Source organism: Mobula birostris, chromosome 6, assembly GCF_030028105.1.
Source record: "Mobula birostris isolate sMobBir1 chromosome 6, sMobBir1.hap1, whole genome shotgun sequence".
Classification (NCBI taxonomy): Eukaryota; Metazoa; Chordata; class Chondrichthyes; order Myliobatiformes; family Myliobatidae; genus Mobula; species Mobula birostris.
Window position 1 is genome coordinate 33,758,366 of NC_092375.1, and position 25,336 is coordinate 33,783,701.

At 43.9% G+C, this 25,336-nt stretch overlaps 1 protein-coding gene across 5 annotated transcripts in view; it reads right to left on the reverse strand.

Moving 5' to 3' along the window:
* The window catches only part of LOC140198922 (uncharacterized), a 332,378-nt gene that overhangs the window by 233,274 nt on the left and 73,768 nt on the right, over positions 1-25,336 (reverse strand). For all 5 annotated transcript variants that reach the window (XM_072260177.1, XM_072260176.1, XM_072260175.1 and 2 more), the window contains exon 5: positions 2,068-2,255. In XM_072260177.1, the coding sequence (XP_072116278.1) occupies positions 2,068-2,255 (188 nt within the window). The remainder of the gene's footprint in view (positions 1-2,067; positions 2,256-25,336) is intronic.

Genomic DNA, 25,336 nt, shown 5'->3' on the forward strand with positions numbered 1-25,336 from the left:
ATCAGTCCCATTTGCTCACTCTTATTTCTCTTCCCTGCATTTATCTTTTGTGAGCTTGATTGTCTTTCAGTTTTATTAGGTGCAACTATTCAGTATATCATTCCAGTGGATCACTTATTCTTTGTAAGTATAGTTTCATGTGATGCTATCAGTTTTATGAATTCTTCTCTCATATTGAATCAACGTGACCTGCTGAACATGAGTGATGAACTCTTGCAACTGGATACAAATGCTCACCAAAAGTAATCCATAGGGACAGTATCACACACAAAATGCCGAAGGAACTTAGCAGGTCAGGCAGCATCTATGGAAAAGAGTGAACAGTCAACGTCTCGGATCCAGATCCCTCATCAAGATCAGGGGTCCCCAACTTCTTTTGCACTGCGGACCGGTTTATTATTGACGATATTCTTGCGGACCGGCCGACCCGTGGGGGGGGTTAGGGTTGCCAACGGACAAGAGTAGCAGTCAAATACGTTGTGTTAACCCCAACCAAGATTACCATGACCTTGAAGCCTTGCGCGGGCACCTGTGTGTGCATGTGCGCGCATGCATGTATGTGCCGATTTTTTTCTACAAATCCTTTTTGGCGATTCTGTTTGGGGGGGGGTGTTAATCACGACCGGAATATAGGTGATAAGTGGCTAATACATTCAATTTCGTTTCTAAAAGGGTTTATCTAACAAATTTAATATTAAATACACAGTGCATATTTTCCTTGCATGAATATAGTGATAAGTCAATTATCAGGGGAGGACAGGGGAGCTTGAAGTAAGTGTTGAATGAACTTCCAGTAGAAGTGGTAGAGGCAGGTTTGATATTATCAATTAATGAAAAATTGGATAGGTATATGGACAGGAAAGGAATGGGGGGTTATGGGCTGAGTGCAGGTCGGTGGGACTAGGTGAAAGTAGCATTCGGCACGGACTAGAAGGGCAGAGGTGGCCTGTTTCTGTGCTGTAATTGTTATATGGTTATATGTCACTTATAAGTCAATAGCATCATAACATTTTAAGTAACATTTGGATATTAAACACACAGCACATATTTTCCCCCTATGAACATATAAAATCATTGCAATGCACCAATATCGCTGAATCAGTGGGAGCCCTGGGCTTGTTTCCCTGCAACAAGACGATCCCATCGAAGGGTGATAGGAGACAGCGATACTCAAAGGAGGTTCCTTATGTCCAGTCTATTCCGCAATTTAGTTTTTGTTGCATTCATTGCAGAGATATTTTGGAAATGGAAGCAACGTTTTCAGTGCTTTCGTGGCTATCTCAGGTTATTTAGCCTTGACTTTGATCCAGAATGCCGGCAGAGATGTTATGTCAAACATACTTTTCAGCCCACCATCATTTGCAAGCTCGAGGAGTTGATCTCCTTCCCGCGCTGACATGGATGACGTGCAGGTAATGACCTCACCTGCGTTCAAGCTCAACAGTGCATGACAGGGAACGAGGAAAGAACAGGGAGCTGACTCATATCACCAAATCATATTGTTTCCTCGCGGCCCGGCAGCACATGCTTTGCGGCCTGGTGGTTGGGGACCGCTGATCAAGAACATCGACTGTAAGAACATCGACTGTTCATTCTTTTCCATAGATGATGCCTGGCCTGCTGAGTTCCTCCAGTTGTGTGTGTGTGTGTGTGTGTGTGTGTGTGTGTGTGTGTGTGTGTGTTTGTGTTTTGCTTGGATTTTCAGCATTTACAGATTTTCTCTTGTTTAAAGGGACTGCATATATCTATTTTCCAAATGACTCTTATTTCAGATCAGATATAAAGACACTGGACAATGCAGCATGAAATCGAGTTGCAACGGGTCTTTGACAAGCAACAGAACTAATGGTTGCCCAAATTCTGATAAATGACTCACCTAAATGGCTAGAAACTTCAAGCATTAGGTAATCATTGGTCTTTATTATGCAACAACATAAGTTAACACCTCCAAAAATAGGTACTTTGCTAAGCACAACTTTAATGAAATCCTTATGAATGATAAAAAGGCATAATTAATAAAATAATATACTATCGGTAATGTCAAATATAACTCAAAAGGTAACTTACGAGCTATGGTAGTGCTGTAGATTGTGGGCTTGCTCCAAACACCATCCCCTTTTGCTTTAGTAACCCGTATCCCAAATTCATAAACCGTATTTGGTTTGAGATTATCTATCGTTGCTTCACTTGTTGGACACAAGTGATACTTCCATTTCTTGTCTCGCTCTTTTTCTCTGTACCGGATGGTATATTGCCTAAAGGGAAATTTAAAAGTATTACAAGGTGACAGAATCAATTCACAGACTGACCATGGTTCACGCACCCTAATAATGATTTATATAATAATGCCTTTCAAATGGAAAATTCATAGGAACCATGCATCCAAATGTAACTTGAGAAACTGCATATCTAAACGCCTTCACAGTAAATCTTACAATGTATAATTTATGCCAATCATCTATGTATTCTTATTTGTTTAAATGAAATAAGATAACTGCTTGACTCTATTTGTCAAAAAGCTTACAAATCCAACAAGACAAGCTCCAACATTAGCCCTTTCATTTAACAGCAGGAAAAGAGCACATGGTTGATGTCCCACAACAGCTGCAGTGTGAAACATCCACAATGTGTACCACAAGGGTACTCTGACAACACCTTCCAAACTTAGAACCTACATGGAAGGCAACAAGCACATGGGAGCATTACCATCCACAAATTCTCCTCCAATGTGCACTCTATCTTGATTAGGAAATCTGTTGCCGATCCTTCATCACCATTTGGTCTACGCCTTTGAATTCCCTACATAACATCAAAGTGCATTGTGGGAATACTTGTACCAGTAGACAGCAATGGTTTAAAGTGGCAGCTCACCTCTGCCTTTTCCTGCATTTTCCGTTTTATTTCAGTTTTCCATCATCTCTAGTATATTTCTTCTGAAAAATTGGCTTTGAATGAATCACAAGAATGTGTGGCTTTCAAATACGCTTTCATGTCCAAGACCATACAAATCTTCTGTCATAAAAATTCATGTACATTTCAATAGCTGTGCTTCCCGAGTAATAAGCCATAAGACTACCATAACTATCAATGAGAAAACAAACTGCTGGAGGAATTCGGTGGTCAAGCAGCATCTGTGGAGGCAAAGGAATAGTTTACATTTTGGGATATGACCCTGTATCAGGTCTGAGAGAGTCGAGGGAAGACGCCAGTTTAAAGAGGTGAGAGGGAGAGGTATGGCAGCAGCTGGTAGGTGATAGATGGAACCAGATGAGGTAGGGGGTGATGGGCTCACAGAGCCAGGTTTGGGGGAAATGAGGAGGCTGGAGTTTAGATACAAATGCAGAAGGAAAGAAAACAACAACATGCAGATGGAGGGAGTGGAGTGGAAAGGCAGAGACAGAAACTAGAAAGTGATAAGTGAAATTGGATAAGCAAGGAATGTTAAGCTGATATAACCAGATAGGGAATAGGATATGGAGGCTAAGCCAGGGGAGAAGGTGGGTATCTGATGGGCACGTGGGAGAGAGAACCTAAGTAGGTTGGTAGGAATGGAGAAAGAATACAGGGGAGTGGGTTATTGAAAATGGAAAGTTAATTGTTCACACCAATGGGCTGTAGGCTATGAAAATATAGTAAGAGGTGCTGTTCCTCTTGTTTGAATTCGGCCTCTCTGGCACCAGAGGAGGCCGAGGACGAACGGGTCACAGTGGGAACGGGAAGGGAAGGTGAAGTAAGATGCAATCAGAAGCTCAAAATGATCCTTGCAAAAGTTATAGATCTAAGTCCTGATCCATAAATTTCACCCTTAATACAAGATAAAGGATCTTTCTTGTGGAAGATTCAGAATGCATATCTTACTAGGTTGAAATATACTGTGAGGATATAAACAAGTTGCTATGCTGCTACATTGGACACATTGGTCAAGTTCAAAGTAAATTTATTACCAAAGTACATATAATTCACTATATATAACCTTGAGATTTACTTTCTTGCAGCACACTCAATAAATTCATAATAGATACTACCAACTTGGGCACTCAACCAGTGTGCAAAAGACAACAAACTGTGCAAGTACGAAAATAAATAAATCGAATAAGCAACAAATATTGAGAACATGAGATGAAGAGTTCTTGAAAGTGAGTCTGTAGGCTGTGGGCACATTTCAATGATGGGGCAAGTGAAGTTGAGTGAAGTTATCCCCTTTGGATCAGGAGCCTAATGGCTGAGAGTTAATAACTGTTGCTGAACCTGGTGGTCTGAGTTCTGAGGCACCTGTACCTTCTTCTGATGGCAGCGGTGAGAGCAGTACACGTCCTGGGTGGTGGGGTCCCTGATGATGGATGCTGTTTTCCTACAATGGCATTTCGTGTAGATGTGCTCAATTGTGGGGAGGACTTTACCCATGATGGACTGGACCATATCCACTAATTTTTTTAGGATATTCCATTCGAGGGCATTGGTGTTTCCATACCTGGCTGTGATGCAGCCAGTCAATACACTCCCCACTACACATCTATAGGAGTTTGTCAAAAATTTAGATGTCATGGCAAACCTTTGCATACTCTTAAGGAAGTAGGGGCACTGCCTTGCTTTCTTCATAATTCATAAGGAAGCACCATCTTTCAGATGACATTGTAAACCAAGGTTTGGTTCAATTTCTCGGATACATGCAAATAAGGACTGTGAAATAACTACACTGAAATAACCTGTAAAATATCTCCTATTGTCCTTTTTATGTCCTTAGAATGTCCCAAAGTCCCTTGGCATGATTCCGAGAACAGGGAACTTCCACCCACTGTCCTGTTTGACATTTATGAATATTTCAAATGATCCAGCATTCTGGTTACTAACAAATTGTAGGTGCTTTGAATCATGGGAGTCTAGTTCTTCTATGGAGTATGATTGAAAGTACTGTAGTAAGGATTGGATAACTGAGCATGGACAGCACCACACACTCCTCTAGTCTGCACACTGCAAAGTTCAGCCATGACCTGGAGCTCAGAAAGGCCAGATAGCAACAAGGGCAAGAGCAAAGGTAAGGGTTATTGCCCAATTACACTGAAAACCAGGTTAGCAACTGAAAACTGAAAGGCAGGAGGAGAAGATGGCAGCACGACGCAGCGTGTGTAGCCTCTCTAGTGAAATTATATTGTATTGTTAAATAGGGGCCATGCACAATTCTGATTTGATGGAGACAGGCGTGAGAACATGGAGGAACAGCTGGAGTAACTTCTGAAATGCCCGGTTCGCTGCCACTGCTACTGTGCAATCGAGAATCTCGAGAGGGAAGACCCCAAAATCCTCGGCTTTGCCTGCTGCTGGCAGCCAGGGCTGGGGTCGAAGCGTTCAACAGAGATGGTGCTCGGTGCTCAGAGGGCTGGTCAGAGCTCAAAGTTTTTGGACGACTCAGAGTCAGACTGTGGTCGGGTATGGCAGGGAGAGTTTTCTTCCTTCTCCCATCTGTGTGAGATGTGGGACTTTCGAGGGACTTTGAACTTTTTACAGTGCTAATGGCCTGTTCTTCATCAAGTTGCGGTATTGCTTGCACTGTTATAACTATATGTTATAATTATGTGTTTTTTGTCAGTTTTTCAGTCTTGGTCTGTCCTGTGTTTCTGTGATATCACACCAGAGGAATATTGTATCATTTCTTAATGCATGCGTTACTAAATTACAATAAAAGAGGACTGCGTGTCCTCATAATCTAATCTAACCTAAAAATATATTTACTTTACATTGTAAAGCAGTTTTCTCCCAGTAGGAGCAAATAATTAAATTCTGCCTATTGTTGGACTTCAGATTTTGTTCACACAAAAATGATAGCCCTGATATGACAGGGCGAGTGACAGGAAAGGAAAGAGATGAGATGGATGAAATTCATCCCCACTGCATGAACTAAATGTATGAAACATTTTAACACTCCATATTCTACATTGCAGTACCATTAACAGGTATGACAGAGAATCCTCTGTATTTCTGTGCTACAATATCCAAATTCTGAAATTGAGCATGGATTAATCTGAAGAGAACTGAAAATTGAGAGGAGATTTGATGGAGGTATACAAAATTACGGGAAGTATAGATAGGGTAAATGCAAGCAGGCTTTTTCCACTGAGGTTGGGTGGAACTACAGCAAGAGGTCATGGGTTAAGGGTGAAATGTGAAAAGTCTAAGGGGGAAACTTCTTCACTCAAGAGAGTCGTGAGATTGTGGAACCAGCTGTCAGTGTAATTAGTGCACGCAAGCTCGATTTCAAGTTTTATGAGAAGTTTCGAGAGGTACATTGATGATATGGGTAAGAAGGGCTATGGACCTGGTGCAGGACAATGGGAGTAGGCAGTTTAGATGGCTCAGCAGGGCTAGATGGGCCAAAGGGCCTGTTTCAGTGCTGTACTTTTCCATAACCCTATGGCTCAGACTGAAGACCTACTCATCTACTTACAAGGGTTAAGTTTTCAGCCAGTTTTGCTAATCAGTCTCTCAAGGGCAGTTTACTTGCTGTATAGGACAGTCTATTGGCCAAACACACAATGGAGCCCAACTGCATGTTGACACCGAGTGCTAAGTGGATTTCCACAAACTTAATGACACATCTTAACCTAATGCTTAAGTGAGCTTCATTAAGGTCAACATTTTTATTCAGTGTTTATGCAGATGTCCCCAGATGAAAATGGCTTGCACAACCTTCTTCATTTCCACTCTTACTATGGCCACAAAATTGAACAAAAGTGAATGGAGCTCTAAATTGAAACGGTCTGTGTTTTTGCTCTTCTGGGATTAATTAGCACCAAAAGTTGAAATGAAAAATATCCACTAATATGATGTAAGTTACTAGAAAATGTTATTTACAAATCACCCCAAGAAATTCATTGCATCCGGCAAGAGTCAAATTCTGGAAAGGAACATTGATGTCATGCTTTCCTGTAAGTTTAGCATTATATACATCATTCAGATAAAAATGCAATATGAGCCAATAAAAACTTACAAAAGCAAATCACTGAATTTAACAAATACAATGTGGGAACTTAAAACAAATGAACAAGATGATATTTGTTACAGTCACTCGCTACAAATGATATAACTTGAAATTATTTATTTGTTTATGACCAGAGTGTTTTTGTCCGATAAAAGCTTTTAAGCCGGATATTCCACATACAAGACAGGGTCTCGTTCTTCGGTTCTAACAAACTGCCGGCCATTCGAGCTCACTAAATATTTCCCAGCTGAACGGCTTTAAAAGACTACCAAAGGTTCCCTTTAGAAAATCTATTAAAATGAAAGCACTCCGGGTTTAAAGGGACCACTGTTTGCTGCAGTACTGAATTAACTTCTGGTTTCGTGGAGCAAATTACAATATAAAACTTCCTTGCAAAATAATCTCCCATTATATGCTTTTTGCACCAGTTGATATACAGCTTATATTTCAAAATGTTAACAAGTGTGGGCACGTGGCCAAGTGGTTAAGGCATTGGACTAGCGATCTGAAGGTCCTGAGTTCCAGCCCCAGCCGAGGGAACATGTTGTGTCCTTGAGCAAGGCACTTAATCATACATTGCTCTGCGACGACACTGGTGCCAAGCTGTATGGGTCCTAATGCCCTTCCCTTGGACAACACTGGTGGCGTGGAGAGGGGAGACTTGCAGCATGGGCAACTGCTGGTCTTCCATACAACCTTGCCCAGGCCTGCGCCCTGGAGAGTGAAGACTTTCCAGGCACAGATCCATGGTCTCGCAAGACTAACGGAGGCCTTTATAACAAGTAAAAAGCACGCTGTAGAACAGCTGTAAATACAGAACATACTGTAGAACACCACTGCACAATCCAGGCCGTTCGGCCCACAATGTTGTGCTGCCCTTTTAATGTACTTTGAGATCAATCGAATGCTTTCCTCTTGGGTTTTCTCATCCGAATGTCTATCCAAGAGTCTCTTAAATTTCTCTAATGCATCTACCTCTACTACTACCCCAATAGGGCATTCCAAGCACCAATCATACTGTATGTAAAAAAAATAACAACCTCTGACATCCCCCTATACTTTCCTCCAAATCATCTTAAAATTATGCCCGCTCATATTAGTCATTTCTACCCTGAGAAAAGCACTGAGAAAGCACTGGCTGTCCACTCTATAAATGCCTCTTATCATCCTATACACCTCTATCAGGTCATAGTCTTTCAGTCTGCAGAGGTAAGCCCTAGCTTGCTCAACCTTTCCTCATAAGACCGGCTCTCTAAGGCAACATCCTGGTAAATCTCCTCTGCACCCTTTCTAAGCTTCCTCATCCTCCTTATAATGAGGCAACCAGTACTGAACACAATACTCCAAGTGTAAGTTTTATAAAGGTGCAACATTACCTCACAACTCTTGAACTCAATAACCCAATTAATGAAAGCCAACACACCAGATGCCTTTTTAACCACCCTATTAACTTGCACGGTAACTTTGCGGGATCTTTGGATGTGGATTCCAAGATTTCTCTGTTCCCCCATTCTGTTAAGGATCTTGTCATTAACCTTGCACTTCACCTTCAAGTTCGCCGTTCCAAAGTGTACCACTTCAGACTTTTCTGGATTGAATTCCATCTGCCACTTCTCAGCCCAGCTCTGCATCCTATCAATGCCCTGTTGTAATTTACAATAACTTTTTACACTATTCACAACACCACCAACATCCGTATCATCTGCAAAATTACTAACCCACCCTTCCACTTCCTCATCCAAGTCATTTATAAAAATCACAAAGAGCAGGGGTCCCAGAACAGATCCCTGCAGAACACCACCTTCTGCCTTCTGTGGGTAAGCCAATTCTGAATCTATGCAGCCAGGTTTTCCTGGATCCCATGCCTCCTGAATGAGCCTACCATGGGGATTGTTGTTGAACTCCTTACTAATATCAATGTACACTCCATCCATCACTCTACGTTTGTCAATTTGTTTTGACACTTCCTCAAAAGAGTCTGTAGTGTTCTCGTGCAGTGTGTTGAAACTCTGACTAAACACCAAGCTAAACCGGAGCCAATGAAGACAGAGTCGTAGTAAGGTTAACCATTTTCTGTTCACTCTTCCACATTAACATCATATGGTGAAAACTGTTGATAAAAAAATACAAACATATACAGCAACACACATCAAATTTGCTGGTGAACACAGCAGGCCAGGCAGCATCTCTAGGAAGTGGTATAGTCGATGTTTTGGGCTGAGACCCTTCGTCAGGACTAACTGAAAGAAGAGCTAGTAAGAGATTTGAAAGTGGGAGGGGGAGGTGGAGATCCGAAATGATAGGAGTCAAAATGTGGTCGAAAAGTTGAAGAGCCAAAGAAATTACAGATGGGGAGCAGTGAGAGATGGTTTCACTGAACTCCTGTCGAAGAGAAGATTTAAACTTCTTCAGTGTAGGCATCACCGGAAGAGGCTTCGCAGTAATTTCTTCCATTGAACCAATGTGAACCGGTTGACTGCCTGCTCTTTGTTGTTTGGCAAGCGCTGGCATGGTTCTCTGAATGGTAGTGGGGCAACACAGGTGTTCGCTTCATCTTTAAAGACCTTTGTGTCCATTATTTTTAAGAAGATGGCAATTTCCACCGATGGAGCAAGTTTATTATCGTGCTTAGTTTGAGCGAAGACTGACTGTTCCAGTGTCTTCTCAGTTACTTTAGTATGCCGTGCCTTTGTTGTGCTTCCTTGATACATGTAACACTTGTGGAGGGCTGAGAAATTGAATGGCAGCTACTCTCTAGCACGTTAGTCTTGAGCGCGTTAACTGTCGGTTTGTGTACATTGCCAGGGCACAGCTCTCTTATCACCACCCAGCCCAGATCCAGACGGTGGGCGAAGGGGGTGTTGTGTGGTCCATTAACCTGCTGCCTGACTTTGTGCACCCTAAGAACGTCCCTTCCGAGTTGCAGGAGTATTTCTGCTTCCGGATCCAGTTCTGGGATGTGCTTGGCAATGTGGTGGAGATGGGGCTGGTGTAGCACTGAGCTTGGCGTCGGAATCTCGGATCGGTTATTTAAGATCTCATTGCACTCTAAGAGTGGAGGGAGACTGATGACGACTTTGCCATCCAGCGACTCGAGCTGGAAGCCTTCTGCCTTCCTGCCATATGTTTCTGCGATGCCAGAGCAAGTTCTGAAGTAGTATGGGAATGGATTACCCTTTACGCTGAACAACTCGAAGAACTCTGGTCTCACTAGTGAACGGTTGCTCTGGTCGTCCAGAATTACATAGGCTTTGATGGCCTTGTCTTTGGCTCCCTTAGGGTATACCTTAGTGAGGCAGATCTTTGAACACGAACGGCTCGACTGACCTGGACTGCAAACTTCTGTGCAGCTTGAGCTGACAATAGTTGTATCAGAGTAATGCTCTCCCTCCCCGCCATCCTCTTGTGGGAGCGGAGGAGCCTTGGCAGTTTGCGGTGATGGGCCAGGATGCATGGCTCCATCATGATTAGTGCTGTTACATTCTAAGCACTTTACGGGGAATGTACACTCTTTAGCGACGTGGGGGGTAGAGGAACAGCACTTAAAACATATTCTTTTTTCCTTGAGAAGGGCCCTTCTTTCATCAAAGAGCTTGTTTCAAAACATTCTGCAATTTTTGAGGGGGTGGGGTTTGTTGTGCAATGGACAATTCTTGCTAAGGTCATCGTTGATTGTGGAGACTTCCGTTTTATGCACTGAGACTGGTTTATTGATGACAAAATTGTTCCAAGTGGGTTTGACTGGGTTGGTGTGAGTTGTGGTGCTGTCTTGATTCATGGAGCTAGGGTCGTTTCACCTCTTCGCCTCCTTGCACACAAATCTACTAAAATACCCAAAGGGAGGGAATCGACCACCGTTCTCTTCCTTGTACTCTGAGGCAATAGACACCCATCTTTCCTGCAGCCCAAATGGAAGCTTGGCCACAATTGGTCCAGCTCTGTGTGAGGTATCCAGATACGACAGGCCAGTTAAATAGCCATCTTCTTTAGCACCTTGAATCTCCATGAGTAAATCTCCGAGTTCTCGTAATTTAGTGTGGTCCTTGGCTGACACCCAAGGAAAATTGTCCAGCCGTTCAAATAGCACCCTCTCAATAATTTCAGGGGCCGCATAGCAGTCCCAAAGTCTCTCCCATGCTTTGTGTAAGGCTAGCTTGGGGTTGTTGACGTACACTGAGCGTATGTGTTTCATCTGTTCACTTGATTCCTTTCCCAGCCATTTAGTCATAAGGTCCAACTCTTGGGTTGCTGTAAGCTGGACTCCACCGGTGGCACTGGTGAATGAGGAGTACCACGCATAGTAATTTTCAGGCTTATCGTCAAACTGGTACAGTCCTGAATTGACGAGGTCTCATCGCGCTAAATACTATGCCAAGGGTTCTGCTGCAGGTGGCGTGCTAGCTGGGGGAATATGTTGGGGAACATATGACTGAGCGTGTACGTTCATGATGGGATTCGATGTTCTGACTTCAGCCTTTGCCTCTGATCTCGCCAGATCTGGTAAGTTTGGTGTCGGGAAGTATTCGTAGTCAGCCCTTTCATACTTGAATTTGTGGCAAGGTTGCAATTGTGAGTTGTCTTCCCCATGTGGACGTGATGCAACAGGCAAGCATGGAGAGGGAGAATGAATCTGCAGGTCAATTTGAGATTGGACATATTTGCTGATGCGTTCCAATTTGGCCCTTTCTGACATAGATTTTCCTGTTTTTTTCTAGAACGTGCATTTCTTCAGCGTTTTCCAACACTTGCGCTTCCACCGCGGCCGCATCAGCTTCTCGTTGTAGCGTCAGCACTTCCAACTCTGTATCTATCCTTGCCTTTTCCAACTGGTTTTCTGCTTCTCTGGCAGCCTTTTCCTTCTTCAGTTTTGCTTCTTGGTTAGCATACGACGCTCACACCTTGGTGGCTCTGCTTTAGCTCTTGCGAGGGCAGCCACACTTGTCGACGTCCTACTGCTCTTGGCGCTGAGTATAAGTGACTTGATGCTTGATCGCGAAGTCATCATACCACTTGTCGAAACACCGAATGGTTTTGCCTTTTCACTGTAGTGTTCTCGTGCAGTGCGTTGAAACTCTGACTAAACACCAAGTTAAACAGGAGCCAATGAAGACAGAGTCGTTGTAAGGTTAACCATTTACTGTTCACTCTTCTGCATTAACATCGTATGGTGAAAACTGTTGATAAAAAAATACAAACATATACAGGGTCTGTTTCATTGTGGAAACCAGGCGCACTCCCTCCTTTTAGCGAGTGTCTCCAGCCGCCCCGAGTAGCGGGCGAGGGGGTCGCGTCAATCCGTCATCAGGCATAAGCCCACCCCGCGTTTGAAATTGAAAAGCCGGCACACGCGCCGCCCCAACCGCCGCTTCCTTAACAGAAACCGCGTTAATATTTTTACTTCAAATACATTCCTATGAACTTACGGCGTTGCTTCTATAATGTTTCTTTGTGGGCGGACACGGATCTCTTCACGATCATGCCGCACGCATGGCACCCACCTTCTCACCTTCTCCGAACCGGAAGTTACACACAAGACGCGGCGACACCGCAGGTGACGTCATCGCATGCCGCGATATACCATAGGCAATGGATTTACCTTTGTTATACTGTAACTTAATTATAAACCTTTAACTTTAACTAGAAAATAGTTACAAACAAATCATTTAAAACGTAGACCCAGCAAAGTCAAATAAATGCCTTAAGGGCAACACAGACTCCGTCGGGTAAGGCATAACCTATCCCACACAAATCTATACTGACTACTCCTAATCATACAATGCCCTTCCAAATGTTTATAAACTAGGTTACTAAGAATCCTCTCCAATAGTCTGCCCACCACTGATGCAAGATTCATTGGTCTATAATTCCCAGGATTATCCCGATGAACTTTGTTGAACAAAGGAATAGCATTTGTCACTCTCCAATCTTTAGTTACTACTCCTGTGGCCAGGTTATTGATAAAGATACAGCAATCCCTTCTTTCACTTCCTTTACTAACGTGGGGTATACTCCTGGGGACTTAACTATCCTAATCTTTTTCCAAAGGTTCCAACACATCCTCTCTTAACATCAATATGTTCCATCATGGTAGCCTGTTTACATCAAGGTCCCTCTCCCTGGTGAATCTTGAAGCTAAGTATTGATTAAGGACCTTCCCTACCTCATCTGACTGCAGGCACATGTTACCTCTTTTATCGCTAATTGGTCCTACCCTCACTCTAGCCATCCTCCTGTTCTTGGTGTACATGTAGAATGCCTTGGGGTTTTCCTTAATCCTACACATCTGATGTCCTCATTTACATCTCCTATATCCCTTCTTGAGCTTCTTCCTGGCTACCTTTTATGCTTGTATGTATTTTTAAAATACCTTATTGTAGATAGTGCTGTTAAAATGAACATTAGGGGGGGCTTCTTCACACAGAGAGTGGTGGGAGTATGGAATGAGCTGCCAGACAAGGTGGTAAATGCGGGTTCTTTTTTAACATTTAAAAATAAATTGGACAGATACATGGATGGGAGGTGTATGGAGGGATATGGTCCATGTGCAGGTCAGTGGGACTAGGCAGAAAATGGTTCGGCACAGCCAAGAAGGGCCAAAAGGCCTGTTTCTGTGCTGTAATTTCTATGGTTCTATGGAAAGCAGGGTTGAAAGTTATAATTTCTATTATTTCAAATGTCTAATGTTTTTCTTCATTTCAATGTCATAATTTAATTGATTTTATTTTATTTCTTTGTATTTGATTATTTAGAGATACAGCATGGTACCAGGCCCTTTCAGCTCAACGAGCCCACAATGCCCAATTACACCCATGTGACTAATTAGCCTACTAACCCGTGTGTCTTTGGAATGTGGGAAGAAACTGGAGAAACCTGGAGGAAACCCATGTGGTCATAGGCAGAACATCCAAGCTCCTTACAGACAGCGATGGAATCGAACCTGCGTCACTGGTGATAACCGCCATGCTACTGTGCCACCCAAAACCTTAATTGGACTTGACAGCAGTTAATAGGATTGAGAGGCATAGACAGTAGAATTGTTTTCCTAGGGTATAAATATTAACTGCAGGAGAATGTGCACTTAAGATGAGAGGTGAACGGGCAAAGTTTAAAGGTGATATAGAGAACAAGCTTTCTTACACAAAGGGTGGCAGGTGCCTCGAACAGGCAGGCAAGGGGAGTAGCGGAAGCAAATACCTTAGTGGTCTTTATAAGGCAACTGAAAATGCAGGGATGGGGGGATATGGGATGATTTACCAGCAGAAAAGAATCAGTTCAGTTCTGTATCATGTTCCACAGAGATATTGCGGGTTGAAGGCCCTGTTCCTGAGCTGTGCTGTTCACTTTATTTATTTATTTTATTGAGATACAGCATGGAATAGGCCTTTCCGACCCTTTGAGCCCCACCGCCCAATGACCCCCCCCCCAATTTAACCCGAGCCTAATCACAGGACAATTTACAATGACCAATTAACCTAACAACCGGTTGGTCTTTCAACTGTGGGAGGAAACTGGAGCATCCGGAGGAAACGTACACGTTCACCGAGCTCTACTTAAGTTGAATTGATAAACTGTCAATATTAATCATGGAAAGTTCACTTTTAGATTGAAGGGAACAAGCAGGGTAGTCAATATTTAAACTCCTTGTAAAACCCAGCATTAACATACCAAGGAAATGGCCTCCTCCTGTATTGTAAATTTCCATGATTCTACAAGCTCATGAAAGAGGAGATGCACTTTCCAGCTGTGAGTAGTAGGAAGTAAGATTCTGAAGGGAGGCAGTTGGAATCTGCTCAGACCCCCGATGCCGTTTTGTAGTAAATGTGCAAATGGAAAGTGATCTTTTTACTTGCTGATTGACGACCAGCACCCAGACAAATTAATCAACAGCACTAGAGCAGATTATGAGCAGGCCATTGAAATTAGCTCTATGCCCAAGTGTTACCAGTATGCAGCAGGAATTTAGTGACCTCACCAGGACTGTTAAGTTAAAAACAATCATTCACTTCTTTTTTACTTTCTTCAGAACCACACATTATATTATTTTAACAAGAAAATTCCCTATGTTACCTTTCTTCTTTCCTATGTCACTATTTCAGTCACAATGGATATATCACTGCAGTGCCTTCTTCTGGTACTCATATTTATGCCCTCAAACACCCTCAACATTTACATGATTTAGCTGATCTGGCTAGAAGTGATGAGACAATTCTATTGCCTAGTGGCAGCCTCAGCCCAAAACATCAACTCTTTATTCCTCTGCATAGATGCTGCCAGGCCTGCTGAGTTCCTCCAGCATTCTGCGTGTGTTACTCTGGGATTTTCAGCAGCTGTGGAATGCCTTGTGTCTATGAGAGTACGCCTGGAGGAATGCAACATTCTTTCCCATTTTACTCAGATTTTCTGGATCAGGGGTCCCCAATCTTTTTTGCACTGCAGACCGGTTTAATATTGACGATATTCTTGCGGACCGGCTGACCGGTGTGGGGAGCGGTGTTCAAGTAGGGTTAAACTCACCTCAACATGCCTTTTACGGTTAAGGGTTGCCAACTTTCTCACTCCCAAATAAGGGACAAACGTAGCAGTCAAATCCTGGGACACTCTACCCCAGGAGAGACTACCATAACCATGAAGCCTTGCGTGGGCACCTGTGTGCGCATGCGTGTACGTGCCGATTTCCCCCGCCCCCACAAATCGGTTTTGCCTTCATCTTCCCGACTACACTGTACATACATTATTTCTACTTTATATAGGCTGTGTATTTATCATATCATTCCTGCTTTTACTATATGTTAGTGTTATTTATTTTCAGTTTTATGTGTTATTTGTTATGATTTGTTAGGTTTATTTTGGGTCTGGGAACGCTCAAAAATTTTTCCCATATAAATTAATGGTAATTGCTTCATCACTTCACACCATTTCGGCACGAGAGGTTTCATAGGAACGCTCTACCTTAGTGGGGGAAATACGGGACAAACCAATTTAGCCCAATATATGGGAAGTCCCGGCAAATACGGGAAGTCCTGGCAAATACGGGACAGTTGGCAATCCTATGTTCAAGTTCAACAGTGTGTGACAGGGAATGAGGAAAGGTGCAGCTGACTCCTATCGTTTACTCGCGGCCCAGTAGCACATGCTCTGCGGCCCAGAACCGGTCCGTGGCCCGGTGGTTGGGGACCACTGTTCGAGATTAGCAATGTCTAGTGAATTCATTGGAAGGGAAAAGGTTCTAAGGAGTTCACCTCCTTGTATTTGATCTCCAACGGCAATTTGTTTTGTTCTTACTGCTGTTGCTTTCCACTTTATCCAGAATTCAAGCCCTTAGGATTGGAGGTCTGTTACTATTGGTGTGCCTCAAGGATCTGTGCTGGGACCATTGTTGTTTGTTGTCTATATCAATGATCTAGATAATAGTGTGATAAATTGGATCAGCAAGTTTGCTGATGACACTAAGATTGGAGGCGTTGTGGACAGCGAGGAAGGCTTTCAAAGCTTGCAGAGGGATCTGGACCAACTGGAAAAATGGGCCAGAAAATGGCAGATGGAATTTAATGCAGACAAGTGTGAGGTGTTGCATTTTGGAAGGACAAATCAAGGTGGGACATACACAGTAAATAGTAGGGCACTGAGGAGTGCAGAGGAACAAAGAGATCTGGGAGTTCAGATACATAATTCCCTGAAAGTGGTGTCACAGGTAGACAGGGTTGTAAAGAAGGCTTTTGGCATCCTGGCATTCATAAATCAAAGTATTGAGTATAGAATTTGGGATGTTATGGGGAGGTTGTATAAGACATTGGTGAGGCCAAATTTGGAGTATGTGTACAGTTCTGGTCACCTAACTATAGGAAGGATATCAGTAAGATTGAAAGAGTGCAGAGAAGATTTACTAGGATGTTGCCAGGTCTTCAGGAGTTGAGTTACAGGGAAAGATTGAACAGATTAGGACTTTATTCCTTGGAGCGTAGAAGAATGTGGGGAGATTTGATAGAGGTTTACAAAATTATGAGGGGTATAGACAGAGTAAATGTGAATAGGCTCTTTCCAATTAGATTAGGAGAGATAAATACGAGAGGACATGGCTGTAGGGTGAAAGGGGAAAGGTTTGGGGGAACATTAGGGGGAACTTCTTCACTCAGAGAGTGGTGAGACTGTGGAACGAGCTGCCATTTGATGTGGTAATTGCGGGCTCACTCTTAAGTTTTAAGAATAAATTAGATAGGTACATGGATGGGAGAGGTCTGCAGGGTTATGGACTGGATGCAGGTCAAGGGGACTAGCGGAATAATGTTTTGGCACAGACTAGAAGGGCTGAATGGCCTGTTTTCTGTGCTATAGTGTTATATGGTTCTATTAGGAGGTTCACAGGTGAAGAAATATATTGCCAGAGTGTTCTGCTGCTTTTAATGGCAATGTAACACAAGGAGAAAAAAATCCATAACGTCTCTGAAAACTTTCAATATAAAGACAAATTAAGCAATATGTTAGCTTGGTGATCAGTGTAGACAGAATGATGAAAAGGCTCATATCCATGCTGTATGTCTCTAACTTATCTTGCAGCTGATGTGAATCCATTTAATGATGTGAATGCCAAATAAGGATGGTCCATGGTTATGGAAGATTGAATGAACAATTACTTGACCCCTATTTGAACATAAGTAATCTCAATCCATACTGTTAACAGAGAACACAATAATGTGAATTTTAAACAATCCTGCCTTAGTTACATCTGTTATTTCTTCTAGATACTTCCAAACTGTATTTTAAGAGTAGATGGCCCAAGGCCTGATGTTGCCTTTAGGTAGCTCCACACTCAACATAGTCATGGAGAAATACAGTACAGTATAATACAAACAGTCTCTTTGGCCAACCATCAGATAGCTATCTATACTAATCTCATTTCTCATCACTGTTTTTTGAGCCTTCCATGCCATGGTATTTCAAGTGATCACCAGGATATTTCTTAAATTTCTATTGCCATGCCAATTTTGAAAGCAATTTTGTCAAGTGCCCTGGTTCTCATGAGCTCTTATCTTTTGGACCAGTCTCTCTAGTTGCTAGGCAATCTATACATCATAGGTGATCCCACTGTTAAGGGTTTTATTCCCAGAAAATAGTCCGTGTCACAATTTTCCTTAAATTGAAGCTTGTCATCTCTACAATCATCAGGAGCTGAAAAAAAACATAAATTTTTTGTTTATTTTCTTTTTTCACATCAATAATGAGATGGCAAATTTTATTTCACATATCAAATTTTTGTTTAGTGACTTGTGAGTTCTATAAGGATGAACTTAAGTTAGCCAAACAGCCATAATGCATGGTCTGCTGGCAACTGGACAAAACCCATAAAAATTGTCCTTTCAATGAGTGTAAATTTGGCCCGAACAGTGAGTCTTACCAGTGGCACTATTGCTTTTCTCTTAAGGGCCCAGAAAGATGTTCACCAGCAACTTCAGTCCCCAACTAATCATTATAATCTTGTGCCAATTTAATGTTAGATCCACACTCAGTGGCCATTCCTGTACCTACTGAAGTGGCCACTAAGTGTATATTTATGATCTGCTGCTGCTGTTGCCCATCCACTTCAAGGTTTGATGTGTTGTGCATTCAGAGGTGCTCTTCTGCACACCACTGTTGTAACGTGGTTATTTTGAGTTAGTGTCACCTTCATGTTGGCTTGAACCAGTCTGGTCATTCTGGTCAGTCTGGTCATTTTCACCCACAGAACTAGTGTGAAAAAAAAACACTGTTCTCTGTAAATTCTAGAGAATGTTGTGCATGAAAATCCCAGGATGTCAGCAGTTTCTGAGATACTCAAACCACCCCATCTGGCACCAACAATCATTCCACAATCAAAGTCACTTAGATGACATTTTGTGTCCATTCTGATGTTTGGTCTGAACAACAACTGAGCCTCTTGACCATATCTGTATGCTTTTATGCACTGAGTTACTGCCTCATGATTGGCTGATTAGATATTTGCATTAACGAGCAGGTGTACAGGTATACCTAATAAAGAGGCCACTGAGTGTATACTGATATTGTCATTAATCAAGTAACAAATTAATTAACAACCATTTTAAGAAACACACACAAACTGCTGGAGGAACTCTGCAGGTCAGGCAGCATTTACGGAAAAGATAAACGATTTACGTTTCGGGCTGAGACCCTTCTCCATGACTGAGAGGGAAGTGGGGAGAGGACATACACTAGACAGAAGGTGATAGGTGAAGCCAGGTAAGTGGGAAAGGTCAAGGGCTGGAGAAGAAGGAATCTGATAGGAGAGGAAAGTGGACGATAGGAGAAAGGGAAAGAAGGGACCCAGAAGGAAATAATAGGCAGGTGAGAAGAAGTAAAAGCACAGAGTGGGGAATAGAGGGGTGGGGGGGGGATTTTGTTCACTGGAAAGGAGAAATTGAGACTCATACCATCAGATTGGAAGGTACCCAGGCGGAATATGAAGTTCTGCTTCTCCATCCTGAGGGTGGCCTCATCTTGGCACAAGAGGAGACCATGGATCAACACATCAGAACAGGAATGAGAATTGGAATTAAAGTGTTTGGCCACTGGGAAGCCCTGCTCGTGCTGGATGGTGCAGAGGTGCTCGAGAAAGTGGTCCCCCAATTTATGACAGGTCTCATGAATTAGAGGCCACATCAGGAGCACCTGACACAATAGATGACCCCAGAAGATCTGCAGGTGAAGTGTTGCCTCACCGGGAAGGACTGCTTGGGGCCCTGAACGGAGGCGAGGGAGGAGGTGAATGGGCAGGTGTGGCACTTTGGCTGCTTGCAGGGAGAAGTGCCTGGTGTTGCCAGTTTCAGATACGGCCCAAGTGTGGAGTGAGAGACACTGAAGCAGGTCGATAGTTCACAGACTTTAATGTGAACAGTGTTAAAAGGAAAATAAAATAATAAACGCTGGGCCAAACAGGGTCGTTAACTAAACTCTCAAAAGGAACATGAAGCCTACACTGCGGCTGAAAAGAACATCTGAATGTTAAACGAATACCGCTAGTCTTCAGAGTCAGTTGACTTGGAAGTCCAATGTCTCAGGGAAGGTCAAAAGCAAAACAGCAGCGAAGCATTGTTATGCTCTGTCCAAGTCTCAACAAGCGCTATGATGACAAGAAAGGAGTTAAATACTATCACCATTAAATAATAATTAGATGACACGTGCAAAATCACAAGTGCAATTGCTGTATCTACTGCACTGCCGAATCCGTGGTTGTGACAGGGCCCCCTCTCTAGGCGCAGCCCCTGAGGCGCCACAGACCTGTGTCCGCTGGAAGTCCCGGATCAGCGACTAGTCCAAGATGTCCTTCGCTGGGATCCAAGTATGTTCTTCTGGGCCTTACCCTTCCCAGTCCACAAGGTACTGGACCTTACCATGTACCCAGCGAGATGCCAGGAGGTGCCGCACAGTATGGACAAGGGAACCATTTACCAGGCAGGGAGGAGGGGGAGGTGGGGTGACTGGGGCCGGGGAGAGGTAGTAACCAGCTTGAACTGGGAAACATGGAATACTGGGTGGATCTTCAGTGATGCTGGTAGACACAAATCTATAGGACACCTTGTTGACAGCCTTTTCCACTACAAGTGGTCTCACGTAGCGTGGTGCCAATTTCCAGTTCTCGACTTTCAGGGGAAGATCCCTTGATGCCAACCAGACCTCCTCTCCTGGCTTGATTGGCCTTACCTGTTGACGACACCGATCAGCCTGCCGGGAATGCTGTTTCTGGGCACACAGTAGAGAAGCCCTGGCTTGTCTCCAGGTGTGCTTGTAGCGCTGGATCAGCTGCTCAGGGAAGAGCAGGGGCTGGAATCCCTTCTGGCATTCAAAGGGAGACATACCGGTGGAGGAAGACAGGAGATTATTGTGGGTGATCTCTGCCCAAACCAATTAGGAGCTCCAGGACGTGGGGTTGGAAGAGGCAAGACAGCGCAGGGTTGTCTCCAACTCCTGGTTCACTCTCTCAGTCTGGCCATTAGATTGGGGGTGGAAGCCAGATGAGAGTCTGGTCGTGCCTCTTACAAGAGAGCAGAAAGCCTCCTAAAAGCTGGAAGTGAACTGTGGTCCACGATCAGACACTGTCTTGAGGAAAGCCATGGAACCTGAACACATGTTGAACCCTGAGTGTGGTAGCCTCACGAGCCGATGAGAACTTGGGGAGGGCAATGAAGTGGGCAGCCTTGGATAATTGATCCACAACGACCAAAATGGTAGTGTTTCCATTAGACGGGGCAGACCAGTGACGAAATCTATTGAGAGGTGGGACCAGGGACGGTGGGGCACAGGCAGTGGACATAACAGACCTGCAGGATGCTGGCGTGATGTCTTGTTCCGAGCGCAGGTGGGACAGGCCAATACAAAGTCGTAGAAATCCTGGGACACAGATGGTCACCAAAATTGTCTCTTCATAAATTCCCGAGTCCGTTGAATTCCTGGATATCCAGCTAGAAGGGAGGAGTGACTCCATTCCAACACTTGGAACATACCGCAGCAGGGACAAACAGCCAGTTGGGAGGTCCCCCATCCGGACCTGCATCTGATTGTTGGGCGGCCCTCACCTCTGCCTCTATTCCCCAGATCACTGGAGCAGCGATACACAAGCGAGGAAGAATGGGCTCTGGATTGGCATTGTCCTCAGATCCGTCGAACTGCCGGGAGCGAGCATCGGCCTTTGTATTCTTGCTGCTGGGACAATAAATGAGGATGAAATTGAACCGTGTGAAGAAGGGAGCCCACCAGGCTTGACAAGAGTTGAGTCTCTTAGCATCCTGAATATAGGAGAGGTTCTTGTGATCTGTCCAGACCATGAACCGATGCTCTGCCCCCTCCAGCCAGCGTCGCCATTCCTCCATGGCCTCCTTGACAGCCAGATTAATCGGGTCATCCAGACCATCCTGCTCATCCTGGACAGCGAGCTCAAGCTGAACCCCTGCATTCAGTCCATGCTGGAAGGCAGTGATGAGAGATCACTCATTCCATACCGTCTCTACTGCAAGGGTACAGAATTTGACTGTACAGTCTCTCACCGTTCCCCTGCCTTGGCGCAGGCCCAAGAGTCAGCAGGCAGCCTCCTGACCCCATACTGGAAAAACAGAAACCCTCCTTAACTCCACCACAGAATGTCAGAACGACTGGGCTGTGGGGTATCCTTGCTCCCATAAAGCGTTGAACAGGCTGAGTGGAGGTCCGTCAAGAAGATTGACCATGTATGCCAATCTTCGCGCATCATCACCAAAGTGACCAGGCTGGGCTTGGAATGTCAGCTCGCATTGAGTAATAAAATTCCTGCAACCATCGGGATCACCAGGATATCCACCTGGTGGTGGAATACTCGGTTCCTGTATGGCCGCGGGAGTTGGATCTGGTCCGGGCGCGGGAGCATTAGTAGAAGAGATTGTTGAGGCAGCAGAAAAGGAGGACCTGCGAGATGCTGGGAGTGGGACTGTGGCGGCCTGAAGCTGCTGAATTGAGCTGGCGAGAACGTTAATGGCTGTCAGCTGATGCTGGCTGTTCACAGTAAGTTCAAGGACAGTGGCCGTGTGTGCGGAAATCGCAGACACCCAAGTCCGATTGCCTGTGGTGAGCTGTTGAACAGTTGCGGCTGGGGATGATACCCGTTCCCCCGAGTGAGACTGGGCTTGTCGGCATGAAGTTATCTGCCTCATTGCCTCCGTAACTTCACTGAGAACAGATTCCATTGCCTGTAGCTTGTCTCCTACCTGACCAATGAATCTTATGGCCAAGGAAGGTGGGGGTGGTGGCTTCTCTATCTCTCTGTCTCTCTCCCTCCCCCCCACCCTCTCTCTCCCCTCCCCCCCTTCCCCCCTGGGTCTATCCTTGTTGTTTGAGACTTGCTGTCACCAGGTTCGGATATGGCCCAAGTGCGGAGTGAGAGACACTGAAGCAGGTCAATAGTTCACAGACTTTAATATGAATAGTGTTAAAGGGAAAATAAAACAATAAATGCTGGGCCAAACAGGGCCGTTAACTAAAACTCTCAAAAGGAACACAAAGCCTATACTGCGGCTGAAGAACATCTAAACATTAAACGAATACCGCTAGTCTTCAGAGCCAGTTGACTCGAAAGCCCAATGTCTCAGGGAAGGCCAAAAGCAATTTGGCAGCGAAGTGTTGCTATGCTCTGTCCAAGTCTCAACAAGCACTATGGTGACAAGTATGGAGTTAAATATTATCACCATTAAATAATAATTAGCTGACACCTGCAAATTCACAAGCACAATTGCTGTATCTACTGTGCTGCTGAATCCGTGTTTGTGACGCCTGGAGGAAGATTAGTGCGGTGGAACGAATGGACAAGGGAATCGCGGAGGAAGCGCTCCCTGTGGAAAGCGGAGAGGTGGGAGGGGTAGGTAAAGATATGTTTATTGGTAGGGTCCCTTTGGGGATGGCGGAAGTTGCGAAGGATTGTGTTGGATGTGGAGGCTGATGGTTAGGTAAGGACAAGACAGACTCTATCACTATTATGATGGCGGGAAGATGGGGTGAGCGCAGATGTACAGGAAATGGAGGAGATGAGGGCACCATCAGTAGAGGGAGGAAACACACACAAGATGTTGGAGGAACGCAACAGGCCAGGCAGCATCTATGAATAAAAGTACAGTCGATGTTTCAGGCCAAGAGACTTCAGCATAGTTGCTCCCTGGCCTGCTGAGTTCCTCCAGCATTTTCTGTGCGTTGCTTTGATTTCCAGCATCTGCAGATTTTCTCTTGTTTGTGAATAGAGGAAGGGAACCATTTTAAGAGAAATAACACATTTTCTGATAAGGGATACCAGCATTTTGGTAAGTTAATGTAATTTATTTCTTAGAATGTAGCTATACTTTTTATTCATATAAATTTGGTCAATGATTTGTACCAGCTGAGTGGTTCTGAAAATCTACCGCAGCATTTAATCCTAGTAAAAATAGCTACATCTCATATATTAGTCTTAAAACTTTCCTCATGGTCTCTGAATTAGTAATGTGATAGCTACATGGAATTAAACTAAGATATTCTTTTGCACAGCAGCCCAAAGTTGTAAAAATACTGACTTGCAACCAAGATTTTATTTTCCCAAGAACTGAATTTAACCCTCTCCAATACAATGGAAACAATAACTTTTAGTGATAACATTTGGAGATGCCTACTCTTGTTTGGATAATATTCTCAGGACTTTATAGAAACACAGTTTCCACACATGCTTTATGGAAGTGCAACACTGGCAGGTACTTTCAACTGCAGATATTATTCCTGAAATAAACTTCAAGATAGAAATATTAAGAAATGGAAGTTACGATTCACTAAATACAGCTCCCTTGGCCCTCAAGCCAAACTAATCAAACAATTCTGCAACAAATTGAAAACAGCATTTATAACTTTGTTTAAAGAGGGAATGCATTACTAAATGGCACTCCTCTAATTGTAAAAGATTGATTGGATGCCATGGCAGTGTAGCGGTTAGCACGACGCTAATACAGCGTCATAGTTTGGAGTTCAATTCCGGCGTCCTCCGTAATGAGACTCTGCATGTCCTTCCCATGGAACGTGTGGGTTTCCCCAGATACCCCTACAATCCAAAGGCATATTGGTAGTTTTGGTCATTGTAAATTATCCAGTGATTAGGTTAGGATTAAATCAGGGACGTCGGGATTTACTGGGGCAGCACAGCTCAAAGACCAGGAAGGGCTTACTTTGTGCTGTATCACTAAATAAAAATTTTACAAATTTATACAGAAATGACGCGTGTTGTGGCCCTCAGCTACACTACGGTTTGTCCACGGATTATAACAGGATTCTGTTCCTGGGAGCTGTTTACAATCTGAACATTTTACAAATCAGGAATGCGGCCACAAACCGACATCCTGCATGGCAGAAGATCGGCTGCAGCAGCCAAAAAATCCATACTGCTGGTCTACCAAACACTTGTGTGTCTGGCCTGTACATAAGTTGGGTGCTTGTAAGCTGGGGAGGACCTTTATATTGTGGTTTTCTACAGTCTTTTACAGAATTGTTCTGAGTACCAGTCAGTGAACAGGCCACAATTTTAAAATCCTTATCATTTGAGGTCCTTCCATGATAGCTCCTCCTCTAGCCTTTCATTGACTTCCTGCCCTTCAAACCTTCCGTATAACTGCAATATTTTAATTCTATTTTTCCCCTTATCTCTAATTTTAATCCCTCCAACAATGGCAGCTTTGTCTAAGCAATAAACAGCATTTAGCATCCTGTACATCTATTCAACTCCCACTTCGTATAAAAGTTCCTTAAAAACAGCCACCTGCACAATGCTTTGGTCACTTTTATCATACACCTCTCCATGGCTCGGTATCAATTAATGATCATTTTTATTTAATA